Source organism: Talpa occidentalis, unplaced genomic scaffold, assembly GCF_014898055.3.
Source record: "Talpa occidentalis isolate TD23 unplaced genomic scaffold, MPIMG_talOcc4v2.1 talOcc4.3, whole genome shotgun sequence".
NCBI lineage: Eukaryota > Metazoa > Chordata > Mammalia > Eulipotyphla > Talpidae > Talpa > Talpa occidentalis.
The window spans coordinates 22,951,463-22,967,596 of NW_023603184.1; the positions used below are offsets into that span (position 1 = coordinate 22,951,463).

Below are 16,134 nucleotides of genomic sequence, written 5' to 3' on the forward strand. Positions count from 1 at the left end.
CAGTGCCTGGTAGTGTCCTGGCTGAGAAGAAAGCAGCTGTAAGAAAAACATCTTTCATTTCAGATTGGCCCTCGATATGATTTAATCTGTGAAGATGTATTCCTGTCTCCCAGCTTTCCCACAAAGCCAAGTAAGGTTTGGTAAGAGACACATGTTGCCAACAAAGGGCATCCTGTCTGAGTCAACTTTTCAGTAAAATAACACATTGGTCAATGTCTTCATTGGTACAGAAATGCGTACATTCTGGAGAAGTGCTAGCGGAAGCAGCAGCACCTGGTCTATTTTAAAATGGGTCAAAGCAATGAAATTCTTTGTGACTGTCTATGAGATAATCAATGACTGTTCTAATGAAACCATAAATCAGAAAGTATTTACATACACTGAGTCCCACCTGTCACCTCAACAAATAGCAACTGATAGATTTTGCATTAAATTATAAGACCTATCTAACAATCATATCAGTCACCAGTGAATGCATCCCTCTGAAAAGTCCAGTCAATCTTTCCAGAGCATCTCAGCTGCAAATATATTTATCTCCACGAAAGCAGATAAATCAAGGGAGGTACTCTGATGGCATGGTTAGCATGTCACTCATTCTAACAAGCATTTTTGGTTATCAACATACTAAAGTTTCCTAGGTTACCAAAATAAACAGTTCTTTCATAACCAACCAGAGAGAAATCAGATGAAGTTGAATATACTCCATGATAAAATATGCAACTTTTTTTTTGCAACCTTTTTATATATCAGAAAGTACTGGGGGAAGAGAGAACCCAGCATATTATGAGTTGCCACCTATTTTTGTAAATAAAATGTTATTGGAACACAGAGCCACCCATGCAGTTTACCTAGTGTGTGTCCTGCTTTTGCAATACAACAGTGAAATTGAGTAGATGCAACAGAAACCTTCTAACACTACAATGTTTAGAATATTTCTTTTCTGTGGCCCCTAATAGATATTTTCCAACCCCTAATAGATATTTTCTATTTAAAAAAAAAGATAAGAAAATCAAAGTAAAATCTGAGGTTGCCTAAGCTAAACTGTGTGTCTACATTCCTTAAAGGTAAGTCAAGAAGAATTTAGCTCCTGGGCATTTGAAAATGTGGAGAAAGATCTGTGGTGGGTACACTTTCAAAACAATAGCTATAGATTTAGCTGAATTTGGGTTTTTTTAAGATTCTGAATAAATTTTAGGTTCTCCTAGTCCATCTAAGTCTGCCTGGTGAGACATTTCAGAGAGCATGTGTGTAATATTTTGAGCTGGGGTTTGAAGAAAGAATAAATTTGGGGGTAAAGGGAAGCCAAATAATTTTTCCTAAAGCAATGAGGTATTACTTACTTGAATAATTTTTTCCTTACAGGAAGTGAAAATAAATATAAGGTAAGAAAGGATCCACTATAAGTCTTCCTCTGACAGATGTAGGAATTGTGCCATAGGAAGGGATGAAAAGAATGTTTCTCCCACTTACGAGAAACATGTAATGATGATGACATGGTTATTTTAAAAACTGCTACTGCAGGCACGACCACTATCATTATTATGGAAATTAACATTTATTTTATATGTATATGTGCCAGGCATGATGCAAGGTCCTAATGCATTATATCACTTAATCCACACAGCAATTCTTTGAAGTAGAAACTATTACCTTCATTTTATAATTGAGAGTATGACTCAGAAAGAGTTAATGTTATTTTCCAAGTAACAGGGGCCTTTGCAACTATGTTGACTCTTTTCATTAAACCCTCACACCACACACCCCATGTCCAGCCCCACCCAAGCACAGCCCACCACCATCCCCACCTACCTCTACAGACACTGCAGCACTGGTTCTCTGGGAGAATGTGATCCTTTTCTGAGCAGTTCAAAGTAGGGCATGCTTCTGTGATTTTGACTAAAACTCCACCCTGGAAGTCAAAGGAAAGGAAAAAAAGTTCATATTTCTAGTCAATGATACAAATGTATATAATGTTCATTGTGAACAGCCTGCAGTGATAACAACCCACAATAATTAACAGTGCTTCCAGAAATTCAAGCAATTATGACAAATTTACAGATTAAATTGAGAAGACTCCTGGAAGTAAAGGCAATTTTTCTTTTTTGTATCAAGAGTCTTAATTTCTATAAATGGTTTTCGAGTATCTTCTCTGTAGCAGATGGATGCTAACAGTGCTGGTAAATTTTTATCAATTAAATGTTGGGCAGGGAGTCCTGATTACAACACTTGATTTTTGTGATGTAAGTCCCCCAAAGGTAGCTGATTGTGAGCTACCAACATTACTACCACTGAACACATGGTTAGGAAATTATGGCAGTGAACTCTCGTGAACTTCTATGAATTTTTCATTGGATCACAACTATTAATGAGGTATCTTACCCATGAAGAGCTCACAATTTGTGTAAGTGGGGGGGAGGAAACCACTTTTTCAAAATTAATTTATTTTTAAAATTGTATAAATGTAAATTTGTTCTTACATCATTGTTAATTTTGGGAGACAATGACAAACCTTGAAAGCTGATCACAGATATGAGGCATCCAGGAGGGGAGGGGAGTAGAGGAGGTAAGGAGGGGTAGAAACAGGGAAGGGGGAGCATAAGGAAATATGGTGATGGACTCTGGGTGCTTTGGTGGTGGAACAACTATGCTAACACCTGAGGGGAGAAACCACACACTGACCAAACAGATGACTGGATCAAGAAGATGTGGCATGTGAACACAATGGAGTACTACTCAGCAATCAAAAAAGATAAACTTATGCCCTTTACAGCAACCTGGTTGGAGCTGGAAGAGTTGATGTTAAATTAGAAGGAAAAGAAATCTCTTATTCTGGGAAGCAAAATACTGTACAAAAAAGCCCTAAAATATATCCTCTAATACAGATATTATGTGCCGGGAAAGAATCTGTTCATTTTGTTCAGGTGGGGCGAAATTATGCAGAAGGGACCACAGGTAGGAATCTTGAGAAACAGAAGAGGCAAGGCAAACAGTATAAATAAACTGAATGAGGGTTATTTAAACAAGCACCAGATTTTCCCCTTGATATGAATAAAATTTTCAGCAGGTGAATCTTTATGACACCTATTCACCAAAGGTCCTCTATGTTGACATTACTAGCATCTGCATGGAGGTTTACTCTGAATTTTAAAAATCCATCCATGAGTTACTATAAAAATGCCTTATTTTAGCTAAAACTTTTCATTTTTTTCTCTCCCATAATTAACAGAATGTGTAAGTCAACCAAGAAGCAAGCTTGAGAAGGAGTGTCCTGTTTAAAGCCAAAAGGTAATTCTCAACAGACATGGGAAAACAGGCTAGCGCTGGAGGGTCAAGGGGGGTGGAAGATCCCGAGTTTCCCATCTCCAAGAGACTGTCATTCAGTGGCCCCTGTATCATTTGATTTGGCAGCAAATCTCATTATATCAGCACATCCATTCTTAAATATGAGTATACACATAACTTTAAATGCCAAATATTAATTTAATTTCCAAAGACTCATCTTCTGAATTATTTGCACCACAGCTGCCTGCTCTCCTTGCTCATAATTTTCAACCCAGAAAATTCAGTCCAGTCTCCAGTATTCTTTGTCTTGTGTGTTTTTTTTTTTCTTTCCCTTTGCCCTTCATCTCCTGTTCTATGTCTTGCCTTTCTCCTGACTCTATCTTAACACTGACCCGAAGATTAGAGAATTGATCCTATTTACCCTCAAACCCCACTATGCAGCTACACTCCATTCTCAGTCCTCAATCCAGGCCACACTGGGTAGCACCTAGCCTCAAGAGTTAGCACCAATCTTAAGGCAAGTGTCCTTATGAATTCTACTTAGTGTCTGCAACAGAGAACCAAAGCACTTACTACAGAACAATAGAAGCGAATAATCTTACAATCAGCACCAAATGCACAGGAAAACACCATGCTTGATTATTTAAAAGTACTGCCTTTACTTCTATGCATAAATATTAATGAGTTTTTTTTTAATCTACTGCCTCCTAGTATAAGAGAGGCAGAAATTCAACGCTTATGTGTCCATCTGCCAGATTTTGATGCTTTGCCCCCTTTCTACCTCAGAGGGTTGCCCTTGGGCATCTGCCCAAGCATAGAATCAGAAGTTACCTACTGTTCTACAACCCCACCATCACCCCAAGATGATGACTGACAGCCACAGGAGATTCTCAAGAAGAGACAATAGCTGGGTTATAATTTATGCTCCAGAACCCTCATGGGATCAGAGTCTGTCTGATTTTCACCTAAAATTGCATCCTTATTCAGCTCCTCACCCTTTCCCAGCCTGCAGCTCCCCCCTCCCCCTTCACTATTTTCTCCTGTGAGCACAACCTTAATAAATCACTTGCACTGAAATCCTTAGCTTCTGGCAGAATCCAAACTAAGACGATAAGATAAATTTCAGTCTTGCTGTCAAAAATCAAACTGTTAAAAGAGATTATCTCTAGGTGGTGAAATTCTGGAGTGATTTTCGTGTTTTCCATATATTTTTTCTTCTTTATTTCAAGTTTTATATATGAGTATACATTTGCTTTGTATAAAACCAAGATTAAAAATGCTACCAAAGATTTTAAATAATCACTCATGAAAAGTATTTTTTAAGGACTTGCTTGGACTGCTGATTAAATCAGTCAACAATTCTAATCAACCTTTAACATAGTTAATGAGTGAGATCAAAATTCCAAATGCTTTGAGAACAACCCCTTTGCATGAATCTGAAAATAATAACTGCTATTACAGTGGCATAAATGCCACCAAATCCATTTTATTCTGTCACATAATTAGGCACTCACCTTTAAGTTTATCTTCAAGACTATCTCTAGTAAGAAGTATATGATGATTAGCATTTTTTAAATCCTCCTGATTATGGTATATTTATGACCTCAGGAGCTCTGCAATAGTAGAATTCTTCCATCCTTTCTCATTAAGAGCAGCTGTCTCCAAGTCATCGGTCAAATATAAACAATTTCAAGTTATTTACTAATCACTGTGCTTCATTATCAATTTCTAATCATATATAAAACTCATATCATTAAGTCAAAAAATTGCTGGCCTAAAGATATGCTGCAAGGCAGCAATAATTGCACAAAATTGAGCAAGACTGCTAGGGAAGTTTATTCATGTTGATTTAATAAAAAAAAAACCAGTATGCTAACTTCTATAAACTCTTAGTAGAAGCATTTGAAATGATTTTTTTTTCTCATCTACTAGGGATTACTGAAGCCCTAGAATGATGCCAGTGAAATGGAAATGGATGGATCTCCAGACAGCCTTTTGTCAACTTGGGATCTTTGTTTGAACCATAGAACACAGAAAATTATCTGAGTAATTATTTGCTCAGTTCACCCAAGGACAGAACTTACTTAGCACCACTGTAGATGCCTGGGCAGGAAGTTAATCCATTACGTACATATGGCACCACAGGACATGATGACTTACAGCTTGAGACAGGCTTTCCAGGAAAAGACCAGGAGCTCTCTCATCCCACACTCATCACCCTTTCTCCCTGCCGACAACACCCCAATGTGCCCCAAACTTTTTTATGGCCTTTTATAAATGCTACCTTTTATCAAGGGAAACAATGAGCTCTATTCTGACCAATCTGGCAGTCTCAGAGACTCATCACTTTTTAGTCTGATAATTTGGTCAGATAATTCTGAACTACTCTTTAAAATTCAGAAATAAGAATGATTTCTAAATAAGACAGACATCATCAGAGGTAGCAGTAAAGAGGCTCAGAGAGGAGCCTGTTGAGCCAACCACACAGGTGCAAACCCCAGTGAGCTGACTAGCTATGTGGCTTTGCTTTCTGGGTTCTCAATTTCCTCATGTGTAAAATAATATTAATAGTACCTATACCTCACAGGGTTGTTATGAGGCTCATAGGAGATAATGTTTTTATTTTTTTAAATAAATTTTTTTATATTCCCCATACAATTGCAACCCCCTTATTTTGACCCCAATCCCTCCCCTCCCCGCCCCCACCCTCCATAGAGTGTCTCTGGTTCATAGTTGTTTGTTGATTTTGATTTTCACTTTCTTATAGTTATTCATTTCCCTGGTCCCTTATTTAAGTTTTCTAGATTCCTGCTGTGAATGAGACCATCTGGTATTTTTCTTTTTCTTTCTGGCTTATTTTGCTGAGCATGATCCCTTCCAGCGCCATCCATGTTGCTGCAAATTGCATGTGTTTATCTTTTTTGAATGCTGAGTAATATTCCATGGTGTATATGTACCACATCTTCTTGATCCAGTCATCTATTTTTGGGCATTTGGATTGTTTCCAAAGCTTAGCTATTGTAAACAGTGCTGCTATAAACATAGGGGTGCAGGTGCTCTTTGGAATTGATGTTTCTGTGTCCTTTGGGTAAATACCTAGGAGTGAAATTGCTGGATCATATGGAAGGTCTATGTTTAGTAGGTCCAGAAATCTCCACACAGCTCTCCACAGTGGTTGGACCAGTTTGCACTCCCACCAACAGTGCAAGAGAGTTCCTTTTTCTCCATAACCTCGCCAACATTTGTTGTTGCTAGTTTTTTTAATATGTGCCATTCTCACTGGTGTAAGATGGTATCTCATGGTAGAGATAATGTTTTTAAACTGTTTTCAGTAGTGGCGACAAAATAAATGCTCAGTGTTAAATATCATCAATGGCCCTTTTCTTTGTGCACAAAGTATTCATCTACTAAATAAGTGATAAAATAAATGAAATTCATGACCTACTAAGAGGATGAAATTTACATGCATTCACACGCAAACACATGCATACATGTACACACACACATCCCTCACTTGTGGTCCCTGTCTGCCCAACTTCTTTGTAGATTGTGAAAATAAAACAAGAAGAATGAAAGATGAACCCAAGGGTGAAGAGCTCCTCAAATGTGGCAGCAGAGGTAAGCGCCGCTCTGATAAACTGACATTTAAATCCAGGCCCCTATCTTCACATATCAATCAGCATCTACCTTGATCCTTTCTGATAACATAAATGTGGCCCTTGCTTGAACACCCACTGCTTCTATTCAAAATGTCAAAGTTGCCAGTGGTAAGTGACAATACATAGTAGGAACAAGGATCAGCAGCTGCAGGGGTGAAATTACCTTTAGTCATCCCAGATTCCCCTGAGATAAGGGTGAAAATGAGTGTTTTGAAATCCAAATCACTTCCCATCTTGTCTTCTGTGCAGGGAGGACATGTGTAGCCATGTGAAATAAGAATAGCTCATGTTTCTTGAGGACTTTTTGCTATGCACTACATTCTCCAAATGCTCATTTGCATCCCTATATGGTACTTGTGCAGCCCCAGGTCAGAGACCATCAAATGGGCTGTCCCTCCCAGGCTTGGTTAAAACAGAGAATCATAGCACCCTCACTGTCACACTATACTTGCCACTAAGTAAGGATCCCCTTAGCACAGCAACTGCTGACACAGACCACACACTGCATCACCACCGGACCACCTAGACTCACGCAACATCTGGCAGTCCCAGTGGCGTCCAAGAAAGAATAAGACAATAAAGAAGTTCAAGGGAGTAACTCCTGGGAAAGATTCTGGCAAATGAAAGACAGATGACAGGAATGAGCCTTCCCACACCCACAAAAAAAGATAGGATTCAGGCTCTTCTTTCATTAGTAATTCCAGAAGAGCATCTACGAAGCCTAAGTGCCTCGTTCTCCGCTAGCTTTAAACTGCATTCTTGGGGTCTTCCTGGTGGTGCAAGGGTTTAAGATGCAGCACTATGAAGCTCTCAGCGGCCACTGCAGAATGAGTTCAACCCGCAGTCAGGGAGGTGACCCACATGGTGCGGCAGACGTCTCCTGTCTCGCCCACTGCTCCCCTCAGCAGTGTATTTCAGTCAGTCTACCTGTTCTGCTCCCCACTCTGTCTCTTTTGAATCCTCTCACTCCCTGCACATCTAGCCTATACCCCGGTTCTTGTGTGCATAAATAAATCTTTTTTTTTTTTTTTATAGAGGCATGCTTTATTTATTTGTTTGCTGGTTTGTTTGTTTGTTTTGTTTATACATGCACTGGGTACAGTCAGAAGCGCGGGAGGGTGAGAGAATTCACCAGAGCCAGAGCGGGGAGCAGAGCAGGCAGAAGGACCGAAGTACACTGCTGAGGGGAGCAGCGGGCGGCAGGAGAGGTCTGCGCGCCATGTGGGACCCTCCTCTGGTGGCCGGGGAGCAGCCAGGGATCGAACCGGCGCCGCAGAGGCCGCGGGCAGCTTCGCAACCCAGCGCTCAACCGCTGCGCCACCGGGGAGGCCCAATAAATAAATCTTTAAATAAATAAAATAAACTGCATTCCTTTATTTTCTCCAGAGATGTGATTAAAAGCAAATGAAATAACAAAGTAGGTGTAGGTTGCGAGCATTTGCAAAGATGGTCTATTCTGAGATGTAGAGATTCCTGTGAATCTTTTTGCTGAATATCCTGCAAAACCAGCTGTGCTCTTTATGGGCTGTGGCTGCTACAATGCGTCACCTTTATTTGCTCTCCCTCCTTTCCTTCCTGTGTCTCTCACTCTTGCTTTCCTAGGACAGCACCTCACCCACTCTTTATCCAGGGCTTTGTTTGATATTATCTCCACAGAGAGGCCTTCCCAGGCCACCCCAGCCCAAAACTCTAGCCCTTCAGGCTGCTTTATATTTTTTTTATAGAACACAATTTTTACTTTCTGCATCCCCTACTAGACCACAAGTTCCGTAAAGGTAGGGACTTGCTCCACTGTTGCTGATCCAGAGTCCAGCACAATGCTGGTATGCAGCAGTTGCTAAATACATGTTTGTTGAGGGACTATTGAACGAGATCATGGTTCTATGCATCTTATTTCAAAAAATTCACGGGAGAAGGTAGGCAGCACGCAGAGGCATTTTTCTATCATTCTATCACACAATTGGAAGTAGAGCCATCCACAGCTGGCATCACAGACTGATTCCCCTGACACCAGCTCAAACCCCTTTCCCTGGGGCACTTGCAAACCTCCCTAACTCTCAATAGCTGCTAGCTTCCCTGACCCTTCTCACACCATTGCTTTCATAGTGTTTCCTAAGGTTACCTGACCACAGCTAACCACAAGCTAACAGCACAATGGCAATGACCAGGACCTCCACATTCTAGACTTCAGCCCAGCAGTCCTACCCCTCAGGGACCCACTCAGGCTAATACCCTAGGCAAAACCCACATAGCTCTCTCTTTATCGCCCAGAAGGGATAGGAATCATAGGACTGATACTTACTCGGCATTCCCGACAGCTCTTAGTTAAAATCCGCTGGCCTTCTGCAAGGACTTTTCCTCCATAGATACATTTGGCTGTAATAAAACAGAAAAATGAGTCAAACAGTCATGCTAGGCAACAAATGATCGCAGAGGCACCATCCAAATGCCGACAGATTCCATAAACGTAGGTGCTCTGGTTCTAAGCAATACAAATCTCCGTCTAGGAAGAAGCATCATCACCACCATGGAGTACAACAACAATAGCTTTGAATTAGACTTTCCAGCCGTAAAATGAATGAGTGGGTAAAGGGGCCTGATCCACTCCATTTATCAAAATCTCAGCCACAATGCAGAAGGACACCATTGATTTCCTGTTGTTCAGTTGCCCCCAGACATGACCTTCATTGGGGCCATCATCATCCCTCCTCTTCAGTACATCAGCCTGTCCTAACTTGTCTCCTAGGACCTGGTCTCAATCTCATCCAGTCCTTTCTCATGCAACAATCAGACATGTTGTTTGTGTAAGAGCAAATATGTCCCTGCTTTGAAATTATGGGTCACTAATGTCCACAGAGTACTGTCCAAAATGCTTCATTCAGCATACAGGCAGCTCTACATCTCTCACCCTTCAAAACTCAGCAGTTCCTATAGTGTTACTCACCCTCTCAAACATCCATACCTCCATATATGCCCTGGTCACGCTTTCTTACTTCCAGAATTTGAACACACTGTTCTCCCGGGATGCTCAGCCTCATCCATGGGTGTCCTTCTATCCTACCTATCTATCGGTTTCAATTTAAGCCTGTCTTCCCAAGAAGTCACTCTTGACCTGTAATCCTGGTTAACTGTTCTCAGTGCTTCTCCTGTGCACTGGCCCTACTCCTAATAGACCACACAGCACATTTTATCGCAATTGCCCATTTATTTTTAAGTTGGTTAATTTTTAAATGAAGCACCTTTTTCTTACATCATTGTTAATTTTTGGACCATATAGGGTTTCTCCTCTCAGATGTGGTCACTATAGTTTTCCTACCACCAAAACACCCACGGTCCCTCACCATATCAGCTGCCCACTTAATTATCCATTTCCTCAGCTAACTGCAGCCTATGTAAGGGTGGAGACTACACAATTCATAATTTTGTGTGTAGCTCTAAGCACAGTGCCTCCCTGGGCTTATTATTAATAACAATAAATTTAAATTACAGAGTCTATAATTGGTAGCAAAAAAAGTTAAATTTCCTAATTCCAAAATAAGAGTTCTTTTCTGCTATTTAACACAATGTCAAATATTAAAAGCAAATGCCAAAGGTTTCAGAACAAAAACAGCAACAACAAAGCAGAGAACAGAGAGCTTTTGAGATCAGCTCTTTTCTCCCTTCATTAAATAAAAATATCTCTGATCCTATTTCCTGCCTCAATTTCCTATGTAAATCAGTTGACCCTGACTTACTGGTCCCAATGATGATGTGGATTCCCCAAATTACTTGCATGGAAAACCGCACTCCTGAGGGCCTGGAATTCCTATTCTAGGAACTCCCACACTCCCAAATGCAGCTGCTGCCAACTGGGTGGGATGGCTCCTTCTGGAGAGACGGTTCTGCTAAATGCACTGCTGTCGACTCTGCCATCTGCTTCTTGGCCCAGGTCGGGAAGGAAAGAAATCAGTTTTTCTTTCTCACTGTGCCCCTTGCCACCGCCCACAATGGTATGAGCACATTTGTTACCCTGTCTTCAGATATTTGCTGCTTCCTCTGATAGACTCATCCCAGAACGCCCATCTGGAGACAGAAATGTCTCATTGTTTACATTCACACCACACAGGGGCTACCTCCAGCCCTCAAATCCACCAGGGAGGCATAACAATTAAATGTCCACTGAACTCTATGTCCTCAAATAGCAGGAAGCCTGGGGGGGCTGAGAATGGCGTCAATGCGACTCTCCACGCCTCTGCCACTTGCAGCTTTGGCCCTGATGCGCAACATGTCTGTGGCTTGGACATCAAGTAATCCCATGACATTATCTGAGGGAAAGCTTTCAGGATCAGCACTGCAGGTCCCAAGAACTTCCCCTGCTTTCTCCTCACCACCCCATTCCTCTGTCAGTGGCCCCTCCTTCCCTGTCACTGTCCTCCACATGCTTAACATCCATCCTCATTATCCAACTTCTTGATCTACAGCCAAAAGGCTTATTTTTGATGTCTGAGGAAATTCAAGCATAAGGAAGGTCAGACTCCAGTGCCTTTGGTTAAGGCATTTGGGATCCCCTTCCAACAGCTTTCAGAACGAGTAGAAATGTGAATGCATACCTGAAGTCCTTCATGTCACACTGGGGACATGCAAACTAGACTGTTTCACAGTGCCCAACCATGAAATTGAAACCCAGCACCAACACACATCAACTCACACTTTTCCATCATGCCAGAAACTGATGTACTGGGGATTGAGAGAAATAGTTATTCCGTTGTATCTTTCTGTGCCAAAGACGCCTGGTCCATCAAAAGTGAGGCACATTCCCTAACGCGATGCCTGGACACTGTCACCTCGTAGGTGCACACCAAATCAACAACTCACAGGTGTGACACAGCACCCCTGTGTGATGAAGACATGAGGTTGCTCTTTCTGTATGTAGATATTTGTACCCTGCACACACTCCAGCCTCCCCTCAGCACTCAACAGCTTAGACTATCCAAATCAGTGCTCTGTAATACACTTTCAAGGAGACTGGCAAATGAGAAAGGCTGAACACTCAAAGACCCTTCCTCCCTCAGCACACTCATTCACTTAAGACACCAGCTCCTGGAGGGAAATGCCTGCCTCAAATGGGTGGAAGCTCCAGCATCTCCAACGCACACATGCAAATAATGTGTGTCACTCCCAGAATTACTTCTTCCACCTGCCATAGTTCATCACACTATGAGTCTCCCAGAGGCTCTTGTTTGAAACCTGGAAACTTCTTGCAGGCACTGTCCCCAATTCATCTCTCATGCAACAGATGTATTGTCTGTGTATAGCCATATATATATTATAGAGTAGGTACCTGCCAGGTCCTTTGGCTGTCACTCATACTTAATCCTTCCTAACACCTGCTTCACTACCTCCACCTGGATATCCCTGAATCCTACACTCACACCACTTCTTCCAAAGCACTGGCCTTTGCAAAGAGGCCTCGGTCTTGCTTCTGCCATCAGTCTGATTTAAGATGGTACTTTTTGAATAACAAAGCCAATGCTGCAGTAACTCCCATGACTTTGCACATGCAATTCCCTTTGGCAGGTATGTTCTTATCCATCTTACTCATGTGGCAAACTGCTATCATTTCTCAGCATCTGCTCAGCTATTACTTCCCCTATGAGCTTTCCTAACATACATGCACAGATTTCTGATAAAGTTAGTCACTATTTTCTCTGTATTGCCTCCATCTCTTATATTGTGCATGTTACAAAACTAGGTTATAACAAGACAGTGAGTGCATGTATGTTCCTGGACAGCAGGGTTTAGAGGAGACATGTTCAGAGTATCAGCCCTATGTTTATAGCAGCACTATTTACAATAGCTAAGCTTTGGAAACAACCCAAATGCCCCAAAATAGATGACTGGATCAAGAAGATGTGGTACATATATACCATGGAATATTACTCAGCATTCAAAAAAGATAAACACATGCAATTTGCAGCAACATGGATGGCGCTGGAAGGGATCATGCTCAGCGAAATAAGCCAGAAAGAAAAAGAAAAATACCGGATGGTCTCACTCATAGCAGGAATCTAGAAAACTTAAATAAGGGACCAGGAAAATGAATAACTATAAGAAAGTGAAAATCAAAATCAACAAAAAACTATGAACCAGAGACACTTTATGGGGGCTAGGGGGCGGGGAGGGGAGGGATTGGGGTCAAAATAAGGGGGTTGCAATTGTATGGGGAATATAAAAATAAAATTTATTTAAAAAAAAAAAAGAGTATCAGCTCTGGCGTCGGACAGCTGGGTTTTGTTTGGAATCCACCAAGGTTGAAAGGCCTTGGACAAGTTACTTCTCTTTGAGCTCCACCTCCTCATTTATCAAAGAGGGATAATGGTGGGACCTATGTTTGGGTTGTTGGAAGAACCAAATGAATACACAAGAAGGTCCATAGTGCCTGCAGCTGTATCTGCAGTAGGGACATTGCTTGGGAACAGAAACTCAGTAAGGGATGACTAAATACATTCAGTGGAAAACCATCATCATGATCCAGCCCAACCTAGCTCTGCAGCCTTATCTCCATTTCTCACCTACAAAATCCCTGCATTATAGCAAACAGATTATTTGTCTTTCCCTCTATGACCTCTGTTGCTTTACAGTGCCGTATTACACAGCTCAAGATTCTCTCCATTTTCTTGATCTCTTCCATTTCTGTAGTTCTCAAATAGGGCTTCCAAAATAATAAAGACTCCAGGACACCACTGTCTGGGGACTCATATTTGTCAGTCAGAAATGGACCGTGGGAATCTCTAGTTTAAATTCACTAGGTGGTTCTACTGTGCGTTAAGTATGTTGTATACCTTGAATGTAACAGACACTCAACAAATGTTTGAGAAATGAAACTCCTCCCCCTCTTCCGAGACAACCATGCCCACAGTTAAGGAATGTGGAAGGCTCTCCTGAGTTTTCCCTAATGCCTCCCCAACAGAGGAGTACGCTCGTATCAGTACCTGCTATCTCCACTGTACACAACTACCTTGCTCTTAGGGAAGGCTTAAGATTGGGCCATTTGATTCCAACAGGAGAAAGTACTCTTCTCATGCAATGAAAGGATACATGGACACTTTGGCCAAGTTCATTCCTATTTCCAAACAGATCTCCTGAAGTCCTAACAAGTGAGTAACTTACGAGTCAGCAGAGAAAACAATTTGCTTTTATTTGATCAGCTCCTGAGACAGATCTAACCCTTCCTGAGAATCCTTCAAATAATGCCCCACTCAAACTCAGAGTAGTTTAGGAAATTTTATATAAAAAGGAAAACCAAAGTAACCAAATTTCATTTTCTGTTGTGAAGATATCTGAAAACTTCGGAAATTATACCAACTGGTGTTAGAACTCTGCCTATCATTTCTATCTCCATCCCACAACTCAATCAGTCACAGTGAGCCTCTAGAAGGCTAGCAACATTTAGCTTGTCTCCATGTCTCCAGGGAGAATCCCAGACCTACTAGGGTATCTTCCCCAACCCTCCACCAGCCATCTATCTGCGTTGAAGCAGTACCCCATCTACATGTCTGACATTGCATTTGCCATTGCATTAAATTTTAATGTGACATAATAATAATAATAATAATAATAATAATAATAATATGACATTATTCTGGACACTGTCAATCATGTGTCTAACTTGAGAGCAAGTCCTCTGAAGCAGAGCGGGCCCTTATATCCCTATTCCACTAACCTATATTTAGCTAACTGCTAATTCATGTTTCTATTAATAACTAGCAAGAAGTTAAAACCCTCTAGGCCAGAGGTTCTCAAGCTTTTAAATTACCAGAGATGTCTTGCGATTTTTTATTTTTTTTTTTGCTTAGTGATCTCAATTTATTTGTATTATCACCTCTTTATAAACATATCACACTGCCAAATGGAACTACTGAGAAAAAAGTGTTCAATTGCTATGAATTTCAAAGGCAAAAAAATATATGGGTGTTTTAGATAGCCAATGTATCAGCATCTTGGTTTAAACTGGATTCCTTTCTGAAATACTTAAAATTCAAAACTCTCTAAGGAATTGACTGAAGAAAAAAATAATGACCCCACACACTTCAAATTGACATGCATCCAGGGTCTTGTAAATGTCAATCTATTGTACCAGTAATTCTTCTCTGGAGAATTCTAACTTAAGGAAAAATAAAGTACAAAAATGTTGTCCCTATACCAAACATGTTTTGAAGAGTAATTTACAATTACATGACAATGGGAAACAACCCAGATTAACCAACAATTAGGGGATGCTGCAATAGCATGCAATAGCTAAACAATGGGGCATTGCGAAGTGCATTGGAATGAGTTTATGCAGAGTTATTTTAAAATATAGTAGTACACTTTAGTGACAACAGCAAGTCAACAAAGCATGGTAAAAATTATCTGTACAATATGATCTTAACTGTACACAAAGTATAATTTAAAAAATGATTACTACTAAAATGTCAAGCGTGATTGTTTCTAAGCAGTGGTATTTCCAAGGATGGTGCCCTGCTCTGTGCTTTCTAATGTTACACAATAAGCACAATGCTTTTATATTTAGAAACAATCAAAAGGTTAAAACACAAGACAGTTGGAGGACTCATCTACTCCCTTATCCAAAAGACAACTTCCAAGCAACAGCATTCACAATCACACCAGGGATTTAAATAATGGATTGAAAATAATTCATGTTTTCAGACGAAATTCCCAAATGTTTTCCAACTTTTTTTTGCTGACTGCTATGTCCAGATCGGGGAAAATAATCTGTACCTACTTAAAACTGTGTCTCTTCAGGGAATCAAATTATAATCTCAACATCTGAATACTTTATCTATACTGCTAGACAGGACTTCCAAAATTGCTTGGGACAGAAACAAGAGAGCCTCTCTTTTCAGATCAACTCCAAGTTTTTCCTCCAGAGTAATGGATGTATTAAAGCAACCTTAAAAAGGTTTTAAGTTCCTTTTGAAAGGGTTATATAGAGGGGCCTCCCCTGGTGGCGCAGCGGTTGAGCGCTGGGCTGCGAAGCTGCCCACAGCCTCTGCAGTGCCGGTTCGATCCCCGGCCACGGGCAAGGGTCCCACATGGCGCGCAGACCTCTCCTGCCGCCTGCTGCTCCCCTCAGCAGTGTATTTCAGTCCTTCTGCCTGTTCTGCTCCCCGCTCTGGTGAACTCTCTCACCCTCCCGCACTTCTGACTATAC

The 16,134-nt window shown here is 41.0% G+C and overlaps 1 protein-coding gene across 2 annotated transcripts in view; it reads right to left on the reverse strand.

Annotated features, from left to right (window-relative positions):
- NELL1 (neural EGFL like 1) overlaps positions 1-16,134 on the reverse strand; it is a 738,699-nt gene that overhangs the window by 555,100 nt on the left and 167,465 nt on the right. For both annotated transcript variants that reach the window (XM_054699344.1, XM_054699343.1), the window contains exons 10-11: positions 9,244-9,317; positions 1,810-1,909 (exon numbers count right to left, since the gene is read on the reverse strand). In XM_054699344.1, coding sequence (XP_054555319.1) covers positions 1,810-1,909; positions 9,244-9,317 — 174 coding nt within the window. The remainder of the gene's footprint in view (positions 1-1,809; positions 1,910-9,243; positions 9,318-16,134) is intronic.